The sequence below is a fragment of the Antennarius striatus genome, chromosome 8 (assembly GCF_040054535.1).
Source record: "Antennarius striatus isolate MH-2024 chromosome 8, ASM4005453v1, whole genome shotgun sequence".
Lineage (NCBI taxonomy): Eukaryota > Metazoa > Chordata > Actinopteri > Lophiiformes > Antennariidae > Antennarius > Antennarius striatus.
The window spans coordinates 19515917-19537082 of NC_090783.1; the positions used below are offsets into that span (position 1 = coordinate 19515917).

At 39.6% G+C, this 21166-nt stretch overlaps 1 protein-coding gene across 1 annotated transcript; it reads left to right on the forward strand.

Moving 5' to 3' along the window:
- Positions 1-1413: 1413 nt before the first annotated feature.
- On the forward strand, positions 1414-21091 carry si:dkey-92j12.5 (multiple PDZ domain protein). The gene is made up of 24 exons (XM_068322346.1): positions 1414-1442; positions 2350-2655; positions 4189-4404; positions 4975-5152; positions 6246-6356; positions 6752-6817; positions 7804-7903; positions 9349-9557; positions 9969-10060; positions 10181-10301; positions 10380-10472; positions 14175-14249; positions 14331-14675; positions 14937-15020; positions 16546-16739; positions 17294-17441; positions 17524-17595; positions 17748-17871; positions 18003-18040; positions 18264-18386; positions 18962-19066; positions 19443-19546; positions 19903-20026; positions 20264-21091. The coding sequence occupies exons 1-24, from the start codon at positions 1414-1416 to the stop codon at positions 20408-20410; spliced, it is 3204 nt and encodes a 1067-aa protein (XP_068178447.1). The 3' UTR covers positions 20411-21091.
- The last annotated feature ends 75 nt before the right edge of the window (positions 21092-21166 follow it).

Consider the following 21166-nt stretch of genomic DNA (forward strand, 5'->3'; position numbering starts at 1 on the left):
CATTGTCCCTTTTGAGTTTTAGACACATGCATTAATCTCTATGTTACAGCATATCACCTAAATGCAAACACACAGATCTGTGCCTTTTAAATTATGTTACTGCCTTGGAAATGTGAGTTGTATATAGGACATAACATACCTGTGTGTGTGTGTGTGTGTGTGTGTGTGTGTGTGTGTGTGTGTGTGTGTGTGGGTGTGTGTCTGTGTGTGCGTGCATGTGTGTCTGCGCATGCATGTGACTAAAATGTAACACATAATATCTAGTGGACTTATGATAGAATACAAGGTCCAATATTGGACAGTCTGTATAGCAAACCTGACCTTGGAAAATGAGAGAAGACAAAGCTAGTCATTTAGGGAGCATTTTAAAAGCTCATTTGGCAGTGCAGAGAAAATCGTGAGAAAAAAAGTAACTCAATAATGCTCCCCTTTTTGTGGATCTATGGATGCAGATGTTCACCGTCCGTATGGCTCGAATGAGAGACTGTATATGCATCATAAATATAAAAATGTCCCGCCCGTAGTCAGAAACGTTGCTTTCACTGTATTATTAATTATAAATGATCTTGTCTTACTTTGGATCGCCGTAACTACCTTGTTTCTAGTGCTGCCGTTGACAGAAAGATGTAATCATATTAAATCGGTCATGTTGGATAATGAAATTTTAAAAATTGCTTAAGGGGAAATATAGTAAATTATAACTTGATCTATCATCAGCAGTTATTGTAACAATGCGTGTTTTGCTAACTGGAGATGTCCCTTACCTCCACCTCGCTCTGCCCAGCAAAACACCCACTCCCTCACCATCTCTTATTTTTACAGGGATGCACATGCACACACCAACACACACATGCAATCGTTCTAACCTCCAAAAATATCTTTTTCCTGCAATTGGAAATATCCCTGAATTATTCATCACTCATCTCACCTTGAACAGCCAGATTCTGAATAAAGGAGCATTTTAAAGAGCCTCTCATTTATGCACTCACAATCTACAAACAGATGAACACATGCGTGCATTGTGTCTTTCATTATGCACGCACACGCACACATATACATAACACACTCTCACACACACACACACACACACACACACACACACACACACACACACACACACACACACACACACACACACACACACACAAACAAACACTCAAGCACTAGAACATTTACCTGCACACACACTCGCACTGCCTCCTCCTGACAACACTGTAAACAAAATAACAGGAGAATGCAGGCAGATGAGTTGTTCTGGTAGCCTCAGAATAAGATAGACAGGTGAGGGATTGTCACTATCAAACTGTCTCTGTTGAGAAAAGACACGCCGTCCACATGGCTCAGTCACAATGGCTTAGCATAAAAGATCTCCATATTCATATTTATCTGCTACCATGAGGGTAGCAGAGAAATATGCTCTTTAAGCGAATCAAAACAGCATGGTACAGTCTAGTGGGAGGAGGGGAATGTGTCTATGATTCTTCAGTTCAATCCCATGTCGTAGATAGTTCCAGGCTTATGTAGGACACATTTTTTGATCATATAAATTGTGTTTCATTAAGTCTTACAACTGTTGTGAATAGGTGCCTAATATTTTATAGACACTAAAACAAATTTTCCATTTTAACTTTCACTAAATGCAGTGCAAATGCTGTTAATGAAGAGGAACACATCTATAATTTTAGAGCACTTAAAGAGCAACCTGTATTACCTGATATTTTATATGTCAATTTTTTTATGTATTGGATTGTCTTTTATAGAGAAAAGACATTTTATTTTAAATCAACAAAAACTAGACATGTTATGGACGCTTGTCATGAAAGTAATCTGGAGCAAGGTGAATAAACACAACAATCCACTGATGGGATTAAAGTGAATGAAGAATTTGTGCTTTTTCTAAGATAAACCTTGTGTTTAAAAACTCCAATTATGTAAATCTGAAAAGCAAAACACCAGATTGATGTTTTTGGAATTAGCTTTTATTCACAGTATTTTCAAGGGGTTAGTGACATTTACAAAGAAAAATAGTGTAGATAACTTGGGAGCACAACATGGCCAGTAAATTCCTCTTTCATCTTTTGGATAAGCGAAGTTAAACAACTGGATATAGCTTTATATTTTTATATAAACATCATCTCTTCTATCCCTTAAAAGAAAGTGAATTGTAGTATTTTCCTGAATGTCAGACTTCATTTAAACCAAACTTTTGGATTATTCCCCCATTCAATAGCAGAGCTACAGTTTATCATACCCTGCATAGGTGTGATTTGTCACTTTCCTTGTTCTGTTTATTTGGCGCTGGAAATCTTTGATTGTGCAGAAATCTCTCCCATGTTCCTTTCCCCTCAGCATCAAGTATGTCCCAGCCCATCAGGTGGATGAGTACCGCAGCCATCTGTGTTTGCCGCTTCTGGGATCCATTGGAGCAGACAACTCCCCTCCTTCAACAACACCACCAATCCCAGAATCTACCTCAGCATTAGTCAAGTCCTTTGGTCCGGTCAGATCTATAGCTCCAACTCTAGCTTCATCAATTCTCAAACCCTCTGCGTCTGTCATATATAGTATTGCAAATTCAGAGACGTCTGTGAAAACCTCTGCTACATTCAAACAGTCTTTCAAAGGTCCCACCATGACCTCGGCCTTGGACTCAAGGTAATGTAAAGTCCACATGTAAATTAATATTTGTATTATTTGTATTATTTTTAGACTTCACGGGTCCAGGTTTATTATGTGTTGATATTTTCACAGTAGTAATTTCACAAAATAGGGTAGCTATGCATTCTGTTTGAAGTGAGATGGTTTAATACGTTATCCTCAGGCATTTGATCTTTATAGCAGCCATTGCTGTGAAACATCACAGATGTAACTTATCATAGCTTCTAAGTGCTGCTAATGATGAAGTTATTATCTGAAACTTTAATTAACCATATTCATGAGGAAACAATGCATTTTAGTGTGCAACCCACTCAGTGCACTTCTCTTCCAGTCCGTATTTTATCTTCTTCATTCTTTTCTGGGGTGAAGGCAAAAGCTTCTCTGAATGTTGAATCGCTGAGTTATATTTAGCCGTTCGCTTATGGATCTCAGTGCTGACTGTCAGCGAAAATGAATTGTTTCACTTCTGTCTGTCCCTGCTTTCACTCCATCTTCATGCCTCTGCTTTTCTCCTTCCTCACTCTCTCCAATTTCTCTCTACGGCTATTTCTTCACTCTTATCTTTCAATATATTGTCTTTGTCTTCTTCTCTCGCTCTCTCTGCTAGACCTTTCTCTTGACTCTTTGTGTCTGCATCTGTCTTTCATCTCTCCCACCATCAGTCATTTTTCTTTTTTTTTTCTTTACCTCATTTTCTCTTCCATCCTTGCCTTGGTCTTATCCCTCTCTCCTGGATGCTCCCTTTCAGCCCTGGTGGAACCATTTGTTCTGCCCTCTTCTGTAACATAACTGGCTATAGGCTCCTGCCTCACAGATAGCACCACTATCACTCACCTCCATAGGCTTATTACGGTCCTCCACCGTTAAGTATATTCATGAAAAATTCTCTCCTTCTCTCTCAGCCTTTTTCTACCACATACAATGTGCAAAGCTATATATATAAATAGATATCATATGTATATGCATACCAACATAAACATACTTACTGTGACCCCTATTGGTGGAAAATGTATGTTATAAGAGGTAAACACTGGCCAATAAAAATCACATGGGCCATGTGTTAGGACCTGAAAGAACAACATTGCACAGCAAGATGCCATTTACGATTGCAATTTTGCTAGTTTTTTCTAGTAAATTGAAGTTGTTTTACAGAAAGACAGAAGCAGGTCAATATATTGATTTTTTTTTAAATTAAATCATTATGAAGCACTCAACGTAGAGAATAAAATGCTAAGTCCTCCTCCCCAGAGGTGTTTGATTCATTGTATTGCATATTCTTATTTGTTCTGAATAAATTCAATAGTAATGATAAAATGAAACTTGTGTCCACAGAATCAACTGTTGATGAATATGACAGTTTAAGGCACTCAGTATTTAAGAAAGATTTTATATTCAAAATCCTAAATTATATATATATATATATATATATATATATATATATATATATATATATATATATATATATATATATATATATATATATATATATATATATATATATATAATTTTTTTTTTTCTGTTTGGATATAGTTTTAACAGCAGCTGGCAAATTCCAAAATGTCCACCTCAGAAGAAGAAGGAGGAAGTACAAAAAGATGGACAGATTGTGGAGGAGAAAAAGAACAGGAGTAGTGCAGATGGGACAGCACCAAAGCTTGATGGGGACATGGAGTTACAGATGGATGCTAAAGCAGAGGGAGAACCGTTTCATCCTCATACCGCAGTGACTTGGGATCAACCAAGAAGGTTATTATACCACTGACATAAGTAATTATGTATTTTTTTTCAGATGCTTTTGTTTTTAAAAAACTGCCCACAACGTCATTTGTCCTTTGTCTACCAACAACAGCTTGGCAAAATCCCAGTGTGCTCAGACTATGTTCACAGCAAGAGATGAGCAACACAGTGCAACACAGACTCAACATGCTTGTATTTCTTAGGCTGACAGAGAGCAGCTACCTTCACGACCCGTATTTACCATATTTATGACCGCATCCCCCTTGGATAAATCACATAAACTGCATTACATGCAAAGACCAGCTTTTGTGGCAGATGTAATTTTCTATTGTTTTGTCCTAATCTCTGAAACTCTATATGCAGCCCTAAGCAGTGGATGGGTAAAAGGAGACTAAAAGAAAAAAAAATTCACTTGTGGAATTAATTCCCCTTCTTGTACATTTTTGTTGAAGTGCTTCAAACCAAGGTGCTCATGAAAGATACAAAAGTACAGTGTTCATCATCGCTGGAACTATACTTTAAAAAAATGCACAGCTCCACAATTTTTGTGCATTTCTGTTATCCCAATCCATGTTGCAGAGTGCGGTTGACTCGAGAACCAGGCCAGTCCCTGGGCATCAGCATTATGGGAGGCAGAGGTATGGGTCGGAGGTTGAGCAGTGGAGACATGATGAGAGGAGTGTTCATCAAGCACATCAGCCCAGACAGCCCAGCAGCACAGAATGGCACCCTCCAGTTGGGAGACAGGATATTAGAGGTTTGTGTGTGTGTGTATGTGTGTGTGTGTGTGTGTGCGCGTGCGTGCGTGCGTGCATGCGTGTTTGTACTTGTGTGTGTTTTAGGAGTGTGGAAGTAGTTATAGATGATGAGACATACTCGTGTGCATCCTGTCACACAGGAGTGATAATTAAAAGGTTTACACACACAGTCCAGGTTCATGCAGTGAAATTGTTTTGAGTAAATCATTCATCCTTCTGATAACCTCTGAGCAACATCAAGACTAGCAAAGAACATTCATGTCAGAATCAGTGTTTCATCTGATGAGTTCTTTTCTGTCCTATCAGTTTTACCAGTTTTATCTTGCTTTATTGCTAAAATGTCTCACCCACAGTGACATTACTGGCAGAGTGGTGATTACAAATTTGTGTAGGTTCATTATAACGAACTAAATTGATAAATCACTAGTTGGCAACACCTTGCATAAATCAAAGTGGAAGTGCCTGATCAGTCTATTAGCATACACGTAATCAACCACCGATTCAAAACAAATTTTTAATTCAATTTAAAAACCATCGCTGGCATGATCATTTCATTCTGCCTCTACTGGTTCCTGAAGGCTACAATGCCTTTTAAATTATGTTGAATAGCTGGAGCCGTCTAGGTGATTTCCTTATTGTGTGTTAAATTGGGACAAGAGTGAATTCTTTAACAATTTATTTCAATGATTTATGATCCAGTTGTCAGCAATTCAATGGTTTCTATATGCAAGAGAATAGCATCATGGCACAAAAAATCTAAAGGCTTTTACATTTAAATTTGACAGGACAGAAGAATCTGCTATTCAGTTTACATCATTAAAGATTGTGAAAGTATGTTATAGTAATGTATCCATAATGTTACCTGAATACCCAAAAATGTGATTCACACCAGCTCCTGTCTACATTAAAGTTTGACACATCAATTGTATGTCTTAGTTTTCCCAGGTTATTTTTCAAGATTGGATCACATCCACACATTCTGCTCATTTTTATCCACCCAAAACTTTCAACTTCTCTTTGCATTTAGATTTTTCCTCTTTAATACTTTTGCAAAAACGGGGAGTTGTCTAATATTTTTCCTGTGTGGACAAGGTGTGTGGTGTAGACCTGCAAAATGCCAGCCATGAAGAGGCAGTGGAGGCCATCCGAAATGCTGGAGACTCTGTGGTCTTACTGGTCCAATCTGGACAACAGAGATCTCAGGTACTCTACCATAGAAAAAAGCTGAAAACAAACAAATCTCAACCACTTTAGAATGTACTGTGAAATTATATGTAGGTGTTGAGACATTTTTTGTGTCTAGCATTTGGATCTCTTGAGGCTTTATGTTCTCTTAACATTGAATTTCAATAATCAAAAAGTGCAAAGGGAAGGTGCATTGCATATTCCACAGAACAATCCCATCAGACTTTCCAGCCATGTTGTGTGTGGGAGTTTGTGACATTACAATATGTCCTTTGGACTCACAACACATTGAACAAAAGTATAGCTTTCTAAAAATCTAGCATTGTAAAACAACAGCATCACTTTAAGCGTCTGTGTTTTACTGTTTTAGAGATATTCATCTGCCTACTCTGTGTCTTATATTTCGCCCACAGTCTCCTATGCTTCCCAACAATGAGCAACTCAGTCTAACAGCACGGCCAAACTTACACAGCAGCAAGGTAAGTTTGCCTTACTGCATACTCTTAACTTTGCACTATTGTTTTCTATTTTAATAGATAAATGTGGTATAAATTCTACCTACAATGTGGCAAAATAAGAAAATGATAACCTATGAAACATATAGTGTATACACCTTCACAATGCCAAGTACCTTGGCTTTGTATGACTGTAGTTTGTACAGAATGTTATATATACACTATGTTATATATAGACAGTTGAGTCACTAACACCTACACGGTAAGCCGTTAAGAATGACAAAGTTTTTTTAGGGCTATTTTAGGAGTATGCTGATGTATTGATGGCCATATGTGTTTTCCCTCATGTTGGAAGGAAGCAGAAACTCTCAGTGGTTTGTTCCTTAGTCTCTCCCCCACAAACCCCTTCACTCCCACCCCTTTTAAGGTTGGTACAGTGTGTGTGTGTGTGTGTGTGTGTGTGTGTGTGTGTGTGTGTGTGTGTGTGTGTGTGTGTGTGTGTGTGTGTGTGTGTGTGTGTGTGTGTGTGTGTGTGTGTGTGTGTGTGTGTGTGTGTGTGTGTGTGTGTGTGTTATCATGAATGTGCAGCATCTTAAGTACAGCCTTGTATTAGCATTCACACTATTCACTGTCCAAAAAAATAATTAACTTGCATATTTATCGACAGAAGACTTATATTGTAGTTCAAAGTCTCTTGCATCCACCTTGTTGTGTAAACCCTTTGTTTTTCTCTTTAGGCAGAAATGCATAACTCTCTAAATAGACTGCACTTTCTTTTGAAGTTATTTTTCCGTGCATGTTTGTTATCACAAAATGCATGTTCCTGGTCATCTTTCATGTTATTTTTAGCCAGCATTAAAGTTGTGCTCATTAATTCATCCTGTTCATCAGTTTTCCTCACTGCTACATCAAGCACACTGAACAACCCCAGGGGTAGTCCATCTCATGCCTGAAGGACTCCTGAGGCATCTCCAACTCTACCTGTTCAATAATGCAAAACCTCTCCCAAGGTGCCTTCGCTGACATCGGAAAGAACGGATGGGAGAAGTCCCACAAATGCAGCAACAACGATCACAGCTTCAGCTGAAGATAAGGATGATATCTGCAAGAGTAAGTTTTCATCTCGTAGAGATGCACAGTAATCCTGTAGTGATATTCTACAGGAAAGTGTAACCTTCAAATAAAAATGTGTCTCAAATTTAAAAGTTACACTTTGACTGTTGAGTCCACCAATCATCTTGTCATCATACTATTTCCATAAGAAACTAATGAGAGAAAGACTTTTATGATCCGCATGGCCCAAAAAATGTTTTTATTCTTCTCGTATTATTTCTTTAGTTTACTCTGTGTACATACAGTATTGATATCTCCCTGTGGAGTTTTATTGCAAACAGAGTTTCTATTTCCATTCAGTGTTGTGCATCAAAATCCCTCGTGTCAGTCCTTGAGGTATAACAAAAGCAAATGAAGACGCAGAGGATGAGTTAGAGTAAAAGGTTTATTTTTGCTTGGGAGAGGTGAGCTAATGAAGGCAGGGAGCAGATAGGCTTTGAAAAGCAGTGAGTTACTGAGTTAGGCAGAGGCTCGAGGCAGTTGGCTGGAGAAGCATTGGCTTACAGGCCGTCCAGTCAAAGAAGCAAAAGAGAAGAATTTTTAAAAAATCTGCTGTCTTTTTTTCTAACCCTAACCCATGAGAATCAATATCCCTGAGCAGATGGCACAGTCTGGTGAATAGTGTGTTTATTATATGGCAGATGAGGTCAATGCAGACAGGTGTGGAGATTTCCCAGATACAGGGGGAGCAGGAAGCAGTACACAAAACCAGCAGAGAAGGAGTAGGAAAATAAAGAAAACAAGGAAACACATGGAGCACAGCTGCAGCAGCACCACTTTGAAATCTATGTGTGTAAATCACAAAAAAAAAAAAAAACCTGTAAAATAGGAAGAATCTATAAGATACTTGTTTATGTGCAACTTTATCCTTTATGGTCATGAACACAACTAAAGAATTTGGGGATCTACTAGTGGAAAGCAGTCATCCATATTGCAACAGAAACTCTTAGCTTCTCCCAACTGCCACATATATGAATTTCAATAACAACTGTGTGCATAAGAAAATACATACATTAGACGAGCACACTTTCACACATAGTTACCAAACTGAGATACCCACACTTAAACACATACAGCATATATATTACTTATACAGGACCCTCTCACACACACACACACACACACACACACACACACACACACACACACACACACACACACACACACACACACACACACATCTTCTCTCCAGGCACAAGAATGCACACACAAGTGATGTATGGCATGTGCATTATGCAGAAACACAGACATTCTTCACCCTTCTGTCAACATGACTGGCATCATCCTCTCTAGACAAATTGCAGCAACACACACTTACTAGGCTGTTATGTTTCATCTCCACATGAAGTGTCAATCAGAACATTTTACATTTCCACTCTTTGACGAGCCCATCATAAATTCCTGCTAACAGCCTCTTGTTTGTTAACTCTTGTCTTTCCTAGAAAGGATGCTTCACCGTTATGGCAGCCTGTCCGGGAAACTCCATATGATTGAACTGGAGAAGGACACTGCAGCTCGTGGTCTAGGAATCAGCCTCACAGGGAACAGGGATGATTCCAGGGCCAGAATGAGCGTCTTCGTTGCTGATATAGACCCTCTGGGACCTGCTGGCTTGGACAGGAGGATAAGAGTGGGAGACGAACTACTGGAGGTGATGAAGAGATTGAATTTGGACAACAAGGGAGAATGTGAGAAGAGTGTTAAGAGTAATGGATAGTTGATTGTAGAGATCAAAAAGGGTTGGAGGCCTACAGAGACAAAATTGTGAAAATTGAGTTGAGACTGAGAGCAGAATAAAGAGAGCAGCAGGTTGTGGGTAGGAGGCTTGGATGAGCACAGAGTGTTGAGTACCTGCACTGTAGATTTATCAGACAAATCTCCATTTAAAGGATGGTACAGAGCTAGATTTCTGCTACCGAGAAACAGAGATGATGAGGAGAATAGGGGCAGAGGAGCACCTGAGAGGGGGAGGGGAGTTAGAAGTGGATGACAGATTAATGTGGAGATAGATGGGATAAAAGAAAGATCAGTGAGGAGATTCATGTCGTGATTTTTCTTCCAGATCAATGGTCAGATCTTGTATGGCAGGAGTCACCAAAATGCCTCCACCATCATCAATAATGCTCCGTCTAAAGTCAAGATCATTCTCATCAGGTAAGACATGCGGAGTGATTTTCTCCTTGCATTTATATTTCCCCAAACTTATAGTAAAACACAATGCTGGGAATGATAGACAAGATAAGGATAAAACATGATTTGGTTTTGTTTGATTAGGAATGAAGCAGCTTGGTGTAATGCTATCCAAGACACCAGGAAAGATTGTGAGGGCACAGACGACTCCAAAACAGACTCTGGAGGATTATCCAGAGACACTCAGGACATCAACCTTCCTCAGGTTATCTATTTAACAGCTCAAGAGGCCGTGTCACTAAATCTTTATACATAGTAAGACTTTCTTCCAATCTCTCTCCAGGATCTCAAAGGTCTTGGCCTAAACCTGGCAGAGGATGAGTCCAAGGAAGGAGTGGTGGTTAAATCTCTGATAAACCATGGCACTGCTTTCAAGGTATTAATTACATCTTCAGCATTATCTTCAGTCATTATCAATAAAAAAATGTTTTATTTAGGAATACAAAGACTTTTCTTTTAAAACAAAGACTTTATTTCAACAATTCTGCAGTCACTTTTGCACATACAGTATAATGTGTATAAATCATTGCTTGTTCAATTATACTGAACCAGCAAGAACCCGTGGAAATTCCACGATAAAACAATAATATCAGGCTTCATACCAAACATTAAAAAACAAATGTATTGGTATTATAAACCAAGCACACCCAATGTAGTCAAGAATCAACATGGTTACGTAACGACTTTGTGTTGGAAAATCATGGATTGCGCTGGGTGGGCATTGCGAAACCGTCGATGAATGTTAGCAGGATAAGTGGAAAAAGAAAGCTAACTAATCGTGCAATTGGGAAAGGAGAGGGCACCTGTAAAAGGAGCAAGTGGAAAAGAAATTTTAGAGAAGTAATAGTTCTGTTAACTGACTACATGAACAGTACTGTACGTCATTGCTTAAAGACCATTTTTGTCAGACGCCTGAGGAGCATTTTGGATATTACATCAATTGTCCCATTCCAAACAGAAACCATAGCTGGACAGACTGTTTGTGCCAGCCAGCACACTCAGAAATCGTTGTCGTTTTCTGTGTCGTTCCTGCTGTCTGGACGTTTTGGTCAAAAACATGAAAATTGTTGAAACAGTTATGACACTCTAAAATTATGTTAACCAGGAAGTCCATGTATAGTTAGTGATGGGCAGATGAAGCCCCATGGAGCATTGAAGCTTTTCATCCCAGTCAGTTCAGTGCGGTCCGAAGCTTCAAGAGGCTTCATTTTCTCTAGTACTGGATGCTAAAATATCAGTTGGCGTGAGTTTGACGTGTGTGGCGTTTTGCAGAAAGCCTGTGAATAAAAATGTCAGCAAAAGAAGGAAGTATGCAAAACATGTATATATTAGTGATGGCAGTACACTCTGTGTGTGTGTGTGTGTGTGTGTGTGTGTGTGTGTGTGTGTGTGTGTGTGTGTGTGTGTGTGTGTGTGTGTGTGTGTGTATAAATGAAATATCAATAAATAAAAAACAATAAATAAATCCATTAATAATTCCCGTAGGGAAATTGGTTTTGTTTAACTCCAAATGCTTGCACACGTATACAGTACACACACACACACACACACACACACACACACACACACACACACACACACACACACACACATACACACACACACACACACACACACACACACAGACACACTGGCAGTATGGGAAATAATCATTTGGACATTATGAAAATGAAAATACAGTAAACATGTACAAAGGGGGGAGGGTGGTTGGGGTATGGACAGTGATTGTGCTTGGGTCATATCATTGGTTTTTATTTAAAAATAACATTTTTGACCACTTTGGTAGGTCTTCGGTGACTTCTTTTTTTTTCTCAATATTTCCCCTGCTTTAGAAAACAACCGCCTTATATCGCTGCCAAAACTCGTGGCACAAACCGAACCACTACCTGAATTGTGCCATGTCCACATGTAGCCGCATAAGTGCGTTGATCAACACGTTTATCAGCAGAACAATGCCGAGATCGGGACCTGGACGTGTGGAAATTCACAGCGATCCTCCCTGAGGACGACCTCTATAACAGAGTTCTCCTACCAGCAGGCAGCGCATCATGGTCGGACCCAGAACTGGCGTCAGTGGGGAATGTGTATGAATGAATGAATATATGAACTTCATGACTCATAAAGAAAGAAACAGACAGATAAACTGTCAAGCATGTTTATCAACACGTCTTCAACGTGGGGCTGGTTTTAACTCCGTCCATTCTGTGCGTACAGTAGGTGGGAATTATTTATAGTCAGGACTGTGCTTTCATAGTAAGTGACAACTTGTACTTGAGGGAAATAGAGGGGCTCTTGACAGCGTTAATTTTATTGTGATATTTTAATTGCTTATGCATTAAGGTGTTTGAAGCTTTATTGTTTTAGCCTCATAAATTGGAGCTTTCCATCTAAGCAACTTTTCCTATTTCATGGGTGTTAAACCCATAACAATGCACCAAATATTACAATTTGGTTGTATATTTTACATTCAATCTAGTGTCATACAATAAGAATACCTAGCAAAAGTTGAGTAGTTGATTAAATGTACTTTGGTACCTTTCTCCACCGCATTTTATCCCAAGCATACCTCTTCTGGGAGGTGTGTAGAAAAAATATAAAATATTAATAAATCTGAATATTAATACATCTACAAAATTCACATATGTAACAGTACTCACCAGTGGAGGAGACCCAGTCTGTCTGGAAAGTGATAAATTAGCTTGTTAAACCATGGAAACAAGCCAAGTTTAGAATGTATTGTTCCTCATAATCTGATTACTCCCCAACTCCATCCTGTCTCCTGCAAAGACCCAGCATTAAAACGTCTGACTCCCTGACTGGCCATCGCACAGAGCTGATAGTAGCACATTGGCCAAACTAGATGGGGTACCCCAGAGTTATCAGAGAATCATTAACCGTGTCTATAGGTCGCAAGAGGTGTCATTTGTGTTTATTTTCATTGGCCAACTGTTGCATTTAGTCTCAAAGTAGTATTTTCCCTTGCTCTCTGAGAGCCAGAAGTAGATATTTTGTTGAGATAAGGACTTGTTCATTAGTGAATGTGAACAATAATCACCTAATTTGGTCTGATTAATACTTTGGAAGAATTTTTTTTTAATGTCTGCTCCCCGTTTTTCTGATTATAAAGCTGCTGGCCTCTGGGCAGATTGAGTACCTAACCTGATACATGCTCTATGTGCATAACAAAGAGATACTGCACAGGTTGCTTTCAATTTCATCAGATTCTTGTTATCACTTAACCATGAATGAGCATCATATTACTGTACAATATAGGCACTTCCAGACTGTGATGTAGTGAGTTTAGTCACTTATATATTTCTGGTGATATCTAAAGCACATTAATTCTGAGATGATAGTTGCTGTGGTTTAAAGTGATTTCATATTCTAAGAAGCTTTCATGTTGGGCCTCAGGCTACAGTTAATCAGAGATTTGTCCAGAGGGTGTGTTTGATTTGTAATCGCACTGTAGTGCATTTATTCCTGTAATTTTTTTGGATCCCCCATCATAATATATAGAGGTCGGTCTGTCTGTCTGTCTGTCTGTCTGTCTGTCTGTCTGTCTGTCTGTCTGTCTGTCTGTCTGTCTGTCTGTCTGTCTGTCTGTCTGTCTGTCTGTCTGTCTGTCTGTCTGACAGATACACAAACACATATTAGGATTTGTTTGGAAACAGAACTGCTTTTGCTTTTTTTATTCTTTGTTCAAATTTGTCTAATCAGTCTCAGATTAGGATGTCATCGATCAAATATTTGCATCTGTTGCGCTATATTGGAAAAAAATAACTGTGCGAAACTGTCGATGAATGTTAGCAGGATAAGTTAATCACTGTTTGACACCATTTTCTCTTCAACGAAGACTGATGTGATGCCTTCAGAATTTTCCCTTTGCTGTGTTATATTTTCATGCATTCTGGTTGATTTTTTTTTCTTTGTACATTTTCATGGCAAAGGTTTTTGTGATCTCTAATACACAACATCATCAAGAAGATGAACTGTGATGGGAAGGGGCCCCCTACAAGTGTTCCTTGTATGAATTTGATGAGGTTGGTTATCTTGTAATGGTGTTTGCATTTGTTTGCAGGATGGAAGGATAAAGGCTGGAGACAAAATAATAGCAGTGGGTGATGAACCCGTGGCTGGGCTGTCAGTCGACCAGGTAACAAACATGGGCACAATGTGAATTTCAAGGTCAAACAGATTTAATGGTCTGATTCTCATTTGTCTTCTCTCTATTCAGGTGTCCAGGTTGATTCTCAAACACAGAGTCACTGTCAAGCTCTCTATTAGTCACTCTCAAAATCCTCCTTCATCTTCTTCTGTACCTCTCCCATCAGCTCCTTCATTACCCTGGTCTCAAACTTTTTCATCCTCCTCAAACCCCCCTCTCCCCTCCTCCTCACCTTCATCCCTCAAGACCATACAGACTTGTCACATGGAACAGTTTGATTGTCTGAGCTCAGATTCCACAATTTCTGACCCCCTGAGTTGCCCAATTGTGGCTGGCATGGAATCCACCATAGAAATTTTGAAAGGAAATGTCGGCCTGGGCCTCAGCATCGTAGGAGGATGTGATTCCCTGCTGGTAAGAGCAGCCAGTTGACATTTCACATCAAAATTTCATGATACTTTTAGGAGAAGGGACATTTTTAATATTTTTTACAATAACTGAATCAAGCAATGTTGGTTGGTATTTTTCATTCTTACATTCTTTGTGACTGTAGTGATGTTTTATTGTGGAAATAACTTTTCATGTTTAAGAGCATGCTGTCTGAAATGCTGAGCAGTACACTCTTTTTTACAGTTGAATACCCTTTAACATAGGGATTTCTGATTTTTCCACTAGGGGGCAGTAATAATCCATGAGGTGAATGATGGAGGAGCAGCTCAGAGAGATGGAAGACTGCAGGCTGGAGACCAGATATTAGAGGTAATATGGGATAAAAAATAAAGGGAACACTTAAACAACACAATGTAACTCCAAGTTTACCATAGTTAACCATACTTCTGTGGTATTGAACTGCCCATTCAGGAAGCCACAGACCACTTCTCAGTGCTGATGCTTTCTGGCTGATGTTTTGGTCACTTTTGAATAATGGTGGTGCTTTCACTCTAGTCGTAGCATGAGACGGAGTTTACAACCCACACAAGTGGCTCAGGTACTGAAGCTCATCCAGGATGGCACATCAATGTGAGCTGTGGCAAGAAGATTTGCTGTGTCTGTCAGCGTAGTGTCCACAGCATGGAGGCACGACCAGAAGACAGGCCAGGACATCATGAGACATGGAGGAGGAAGTGGGAGGGCAATAACCAGGCAGCAGGACCGCTACCTCCTTCTTTGTGCAAGGAGGAACAAGAGGAGCACTGCCAGGGCCCCGCAAAATGAGCTCCAGCAAGTCACAAATGTGTCTGCTCAAACAGTCAGAAACGTGAGTCTGTTGGAAACTTCTGACAAAACCCTCTGTCAGTGAGGTCTTTAACTCCCACCCACAAGCTGAAGAAGGAGTCATATCGAATCTTGTTGAATCATGGGACTCCAAAGGCAGCTGGCGGGTACAGGCAGGCCAGGCATATTGAGCCCGAGTAGTTGCGGAGGCAAAAACCTGGGTCTGGGATGAGCTCAGGGAGGTCATGGAGGAGGACAACCTTGAAGAAATTCTGGCAAACTCTTTTGCGCTTCAGGAGGGGAAACTGGAGCTCCGCCAACAATATTTACCCTAGAGACAGAGAGTTGCAGACCTCAACTGAGGATTTGTCGGGTGGTGGAAAGAATACTATGAGAATCCCCTCAAGCTGAGCTACCATGTGCAGGTCAGTGCAGCTTCTGCAGTGTTGTTGTATAGGTCTGTCCTGGTAAAGAAAGAGCTGAGTTGTAAGACACCGCTCTCAATATACCAAGATCAAGATGTACAAGATCCTGGATACCAGCGGCTGAAATGAGTTTCCTTTGTGGCGTGGCTGTGCCCACCCTTAGAGATAGGGTGAGGAGCTCAGTCACCAGGGAGGAGCTCGTAGTAGAGCCGCTGATCCTCCACCTCTTGGTCGCTTCCCTGTGGACGTGTTCCAGTAGAACTCTGGGAAGACCTGTGATGTGCTGGAGGGTCTATTCCTCACAGCTGGCCTGAGAACACCTCGGGATCCCTCTGGAAAAGCTGGAAAAGGTGTCTGGGGAGAGGAAAGTATGGGCATCGCTGCTGAGACTGTTGCCCCCATGACCCAAGTGGTTGAAGATGGATGGATGGATGGATGGATGGATGGAATTTTATTCAGATGTTTCCTTCTTGAGCATCACATTGTTGAACAGATACATAAGAGCAAAGTCTGGATTGACTGAGAACCAGATGACTCGATGGTTGCCCCATGGTGTCCAGCATCAGCACCGGGTCCCAAACCAATCTCACCTAATCCCCGTTATACACCTATGATTTGTGTCAATGTCTCTCTCTTTCTCTTAGGTGAATGATATAGACCTGCGGCAGGCCACTCACGATGAAGCCATCAGTGTGCTGCGGCTCACCACGCAGCGTGTTCGCCTATGTGTCTTCAGGCACCAGGAAGCTTACAAGGAGGAGGACCTGTGGGATGTCTTCAGTGTGGAGCTGTGGCCTCATCCAGAAGAGGGGCTGGGATTCATGACTGTGGGAAAGAGGTCTTTCTGAAATATTGATAAGCAGTGGGAATAAGTCAATAAGTCAAATAGTATGGGATACTGTTGTATGTCCCAGCTTAAATCATATTTGCTGGTTGGGTGTGTCAGTATAACTTAATTTATCCTAAGCAGTTGTTGAGGCAGTTATACTTTTCAAAAGAATTTTCAATAGAAGGCATTGCCATTATTATTTTCTCCTATTAACAACTGTAATTAGGTGTATTTTCATATGTTTAATATTACAATAAGGAAATGTTTGTATGACAATAGTCTAAAAGTAAAGTGGTCTGTTGGTAAGATGTAATTTTTAAGCTAAAAGGCTTGCTCTGTGTTTGTAGTAAAGCAGATCCCTGTAAAGATTAGAGAAACTGAACATTGGTCTACACTGCAATTAAATCATTTTATTTCTGTTGTGTTTTGGCCCAGATTTCAAAGTTGGCTCATGCATTTATGTAATCAGGTGTAACGTCTTGCAAAATAGAAGGCTTACAGGTCACATAATTCACTCAAGTGTGGAACAGACTCTGGTTTTGACCTCTATTTCTTTCTGACAGTGGTGATACAGGCATATTTGTGTCAGACATCATCAGAGGAGGCGTAGCAGATTCAGATGGCAGGTTGTTGCTAGGTGACCAAATTCTGTCAATTAATGGAGAGGATATCCGTACAGCATCTCTGGAACATGCACAGAGGAGACTGCAGGTCTGACACGTGCATGCTTACATGTTAAGTTAGAGGTTTTTTGGTTCATAATGGAATGTTAAAAATGTCATTTTACTTTCAGAGTTGCAGAGGAGCAGTCCACCTGGATCTGGCCCGCTTTAAAGCTGGGCTTCAGTTCACCCATCAGAGTCAGGTAAATTTTATTATCGTGCCCTAAATTCCAATTTAGCCAAAACATCTACAGTGTTAAGAGACTAGAATTTCTTTTTTTGGATTATCTCAGAATTTCCAGTAGTTCAGCCATTGCCCCTTCCTTTTTTTAACAAAAGCACTTTGTGAACCTAGGAATACTTTAAGTTGTGTTTTATCCAGAGCGAAGACTCTGACTGTTCAACTATGACGCCCATAAGGGGATGTGATTCTTCTATCAGCCACCAGAGGAAGATAGATAACAACACAGGAATTATCTGTGAGTGGCCTTTATGTTGATTCTCCAAAGTGCATCCTGTGTGCCATTTTCCCTGTTTTTATTTACTTTGAGAGAGTGCTGTTCATATTTTCATATTTCATGTAAATGTATATTCCTTTCCACTTCCACAGCATCTCAGGATGACATCAGAAAAGTAATAATACATAAGGTAAAGCATAAGATCTTAGTTAAATTAAGTATTTTTGACTATTAGGTGCATTTTCTCAAAAATACCATTAGTTTGTAGATTTTTGTTTTGTTTTAGTTCTGTTTTTTCATGTGTGTGTGTGTGTGTGTGTGTGTGTGTGTGTGTGTGTGTGTGTGTGTGTGTGTGTGTGTGTGTGTGTGTGCGTTCGTGCATGCGTGTGCGTGTGTGTGACACATCACCACAGGGTCCGTGTGATTCCCTGGGCATAAGTTTAGCAGGAGGAGTGGGCAGTCCCCATGACAACATACCTCTTTTTATTGCTGCCATGGATACCAGTGGACTGGCTGCCAAAACACAGCAATTGCAGGTGTGGACTGTGAGCCTGGCTGTGTCTGAATTTATGGCATCGTAGGGATAAATCTGTTACTTTAATCACATCATGAGCACTAACATCATGTCAGGGATCAAAGAGTCACTCCCAATTTGCACAAACTCTTATCTTGGAAAATATTATTAGGCTTTTCCTTTAAAAATTGTTCTTTGCTTCCCTGGAAGCACAGTCATTTCAAAGATACTGACAGATGATTAAAGAAAGTGCTCATTGGGATTCTTTAGTTGCTTGGGGCACCCTAAGTAAGACTTTTATTCTCTTATGCATTAAGTTGGTTATGTTTTTCATTATATTAACAGATGTTATTTATATTTTTTTTTTTTTACACCAAATCTGCAATTTTCTGGCCTAAATAAAATGGAATACCATGAAGCAGGTTTTGAAATACAATGTCCCTAAAACAAACAAAAAAAACTAGAAATGTGAAAAATAAGATAAACAAGTTCATGTTAAAAATGAGTAACAGTTGAGGTTAATTTTGTAAAGTTAATGTCTGCAGTGTGATATATCTTATGTATTTGTGTGTTGTGTGGTATGTGTGTTGTAATCAGACAGGTGACATCATACTCAGTATCAATGATGTATCTGTGTTGGGAATGACTAATGTTCAAGCTGAAAACCTGCTGGTGAACATTACCGGAACCGTCATTCTGCAGGTACTATCACAGTGAGACGCCCAGATAGACACTATCATACCTGTGAAACAGTACATTTGTGTTTCATAAGATTCATTCAACTTTGTCATATGATGGCAGTAATGCGGGAATATCAGCTTTCTGCAGATTATTAGTGTATGTTTAAACTTCAAGATTTTGATTTTGAATAAAAGATTATGACGCCTAACATTTCATCCCTTCATTATCTTTGGATGATTATGACAGCACAATGTGAGACAAAGATTTTGTTTCTCATTACTTAATGATACATTTAGGAAATATTTCAACTGTAGCGAGCAAAACAATGCATTTTCAGAAAACAACCTTAGAAATAAAAAAGTCTTCACACTCTATGTGTGTGTGTGTGTGTGTCTAGGTAGCAGCAGATTCTGGTGGGTGTAACGTGAAGGACAACAGTGATGCCCATGCCTTGTTGTCATGCCAGCCCAGCAGCTTGCCTCGCTTTCACAACAACCTCCAGTGAGAATCAGTTTCCTGATATCAAAAATTCTCCTGGTTTAGTCACTGAATAAGGGGAAAGGTGGACCTTGATCTTCAATTGTGAAAATAAATGTTTTTGAGAACTTGTACAAGTAGTACTACAAACCATAAGGTTGACAGAGGTTCATCTGGTAATTATTATTGTTATTCAAAAAACTCAACACTTTATGAAACAGGTGAAACCTGTGATTGAGAGACAAAGTTCTGAACACAAAAATCTGTTTTATTCCTGGGATCCATCAGTTTTATCCACATGTCTGACCTACAGAAACAGCACTTGCTCTACAAACACTCTCATTCCTGGAAACACATTGTTTTGCATCGTATTCCCACAGAGCTCGCATGTATAAGACCATCACTCTAGAGAGAGGTTCTTTGGGCCTGGGCTTTAGCATTGTGGGTGGATTTGGAAGCCCTCATGGAGACCTGCCGATCTACATCAAAACTGTTTTCAACAAGGTAAGACCTGATTCTCCAAAGACATCAGGGTTTACCCTGGGATTTAGAAATCTAATTTCTGCACAGCAGAGAAAACATGTAAGAGAAAATCTCACAAAGAAGAAGCAGCAGGAACCGAATTTTTAACAAGTAGTTGTTCTAACATGGCTACAAACAACAGCATGATTTTTAGAATACATTTTAATTTAGTAGTGAAGGTTAAACTGCTTTTGGGCTGCTGGTCTTTGTGCTCTGCAGGGGGCGGCTGTAGAAGATGGAAGGCTGAGAAGTGGGGATCAGATCATTGCTGTGAATGGACACTGTCTGGAGGGTGTGACTCATGCTGAAGCTGTGGACATCCTGAAGAAAACTAAGGGAACTGTAGTACTAACTGTACTCTCCTGAGAAAATGGCCATTGTGACAATTTTATTGTGCTATTACAATGCAGTCCATTAAATAAGATGGCTGCATCCCATGGAAATCAGACAGATTTAGAAGGGATTTTTTTTCTGTAAAGTGACTTTACGATAAGGTTGAAATCTATTTTTTTTTTAAACACAGCCTGGGTGTGTTCACATTTATACAGTACCTGTATTGTGTTATCAGCTGAAATACCGGTGACGGTGCTGTTTGAATGAATGTACGTGAATCTTTGTATCTCAATCATGAATGTCTTTGAGAATATTTATTAAATGACTGCTGGAAATGATGCAGGAGAACCCAAAGCATCAGAAGCTGATGTTGAGGACACCAATAAAGTGTCCTATCCTGTCCTGTTCAAGGTATTGATAATACAATTTCAAATTCATGCAACTCATGTCAGTACATTCATGAATAGCTCTCTGCCAACCACAGATATAAATGCAGAATCAGCACTTTGCTCCTGAGTTAGATAACTACTGTGACAAACTCCTAAGACCAAGACATGCCAAGTGCTTCTGCCAATCTTTTGTATGGCAAAATGGTTGATGAACAATTGCAATGAAAGTCTCTGATCCTTCTTTCTCATTATAGTCAGAAACATATTTATATATTGTATGACATTAACAAAAGTAACCACCTTTTGTTTTGCAAGTGAAAAAAACTTGTTATAAAACTTGTTACAAAAAAAGTAGTTATTATTGTATTATCAATTGTAAGTTGTTACTAAATTTTTTTAA

What these genes read in the sequence shown, in the direction of transcription:
- si:dkey-92j12.5 (XM_068322346.1), top strand. Translation starts at nt 1,414, where the DNA reads ATGCTCTTTAAGCGAATCAAAACAGCATG. An exon ending in TAACAACACAGGAATTATCT is followed by an intron (nt 17,872 to 18,002) that starts GTGAGTGGCCTT and finishes CCACTTCCACAG; the next exon opens with CATCTCAGGATGACATCAGA. An exon ending in CGCTTTCACAACAACCTCCA is followed by an intron (nt 19,547 to 19,902) that starts GTGAGAATCAGT and finishes GTATTCCCACAG; the next exon opens with AGCTCGCATGTATAAGACCA.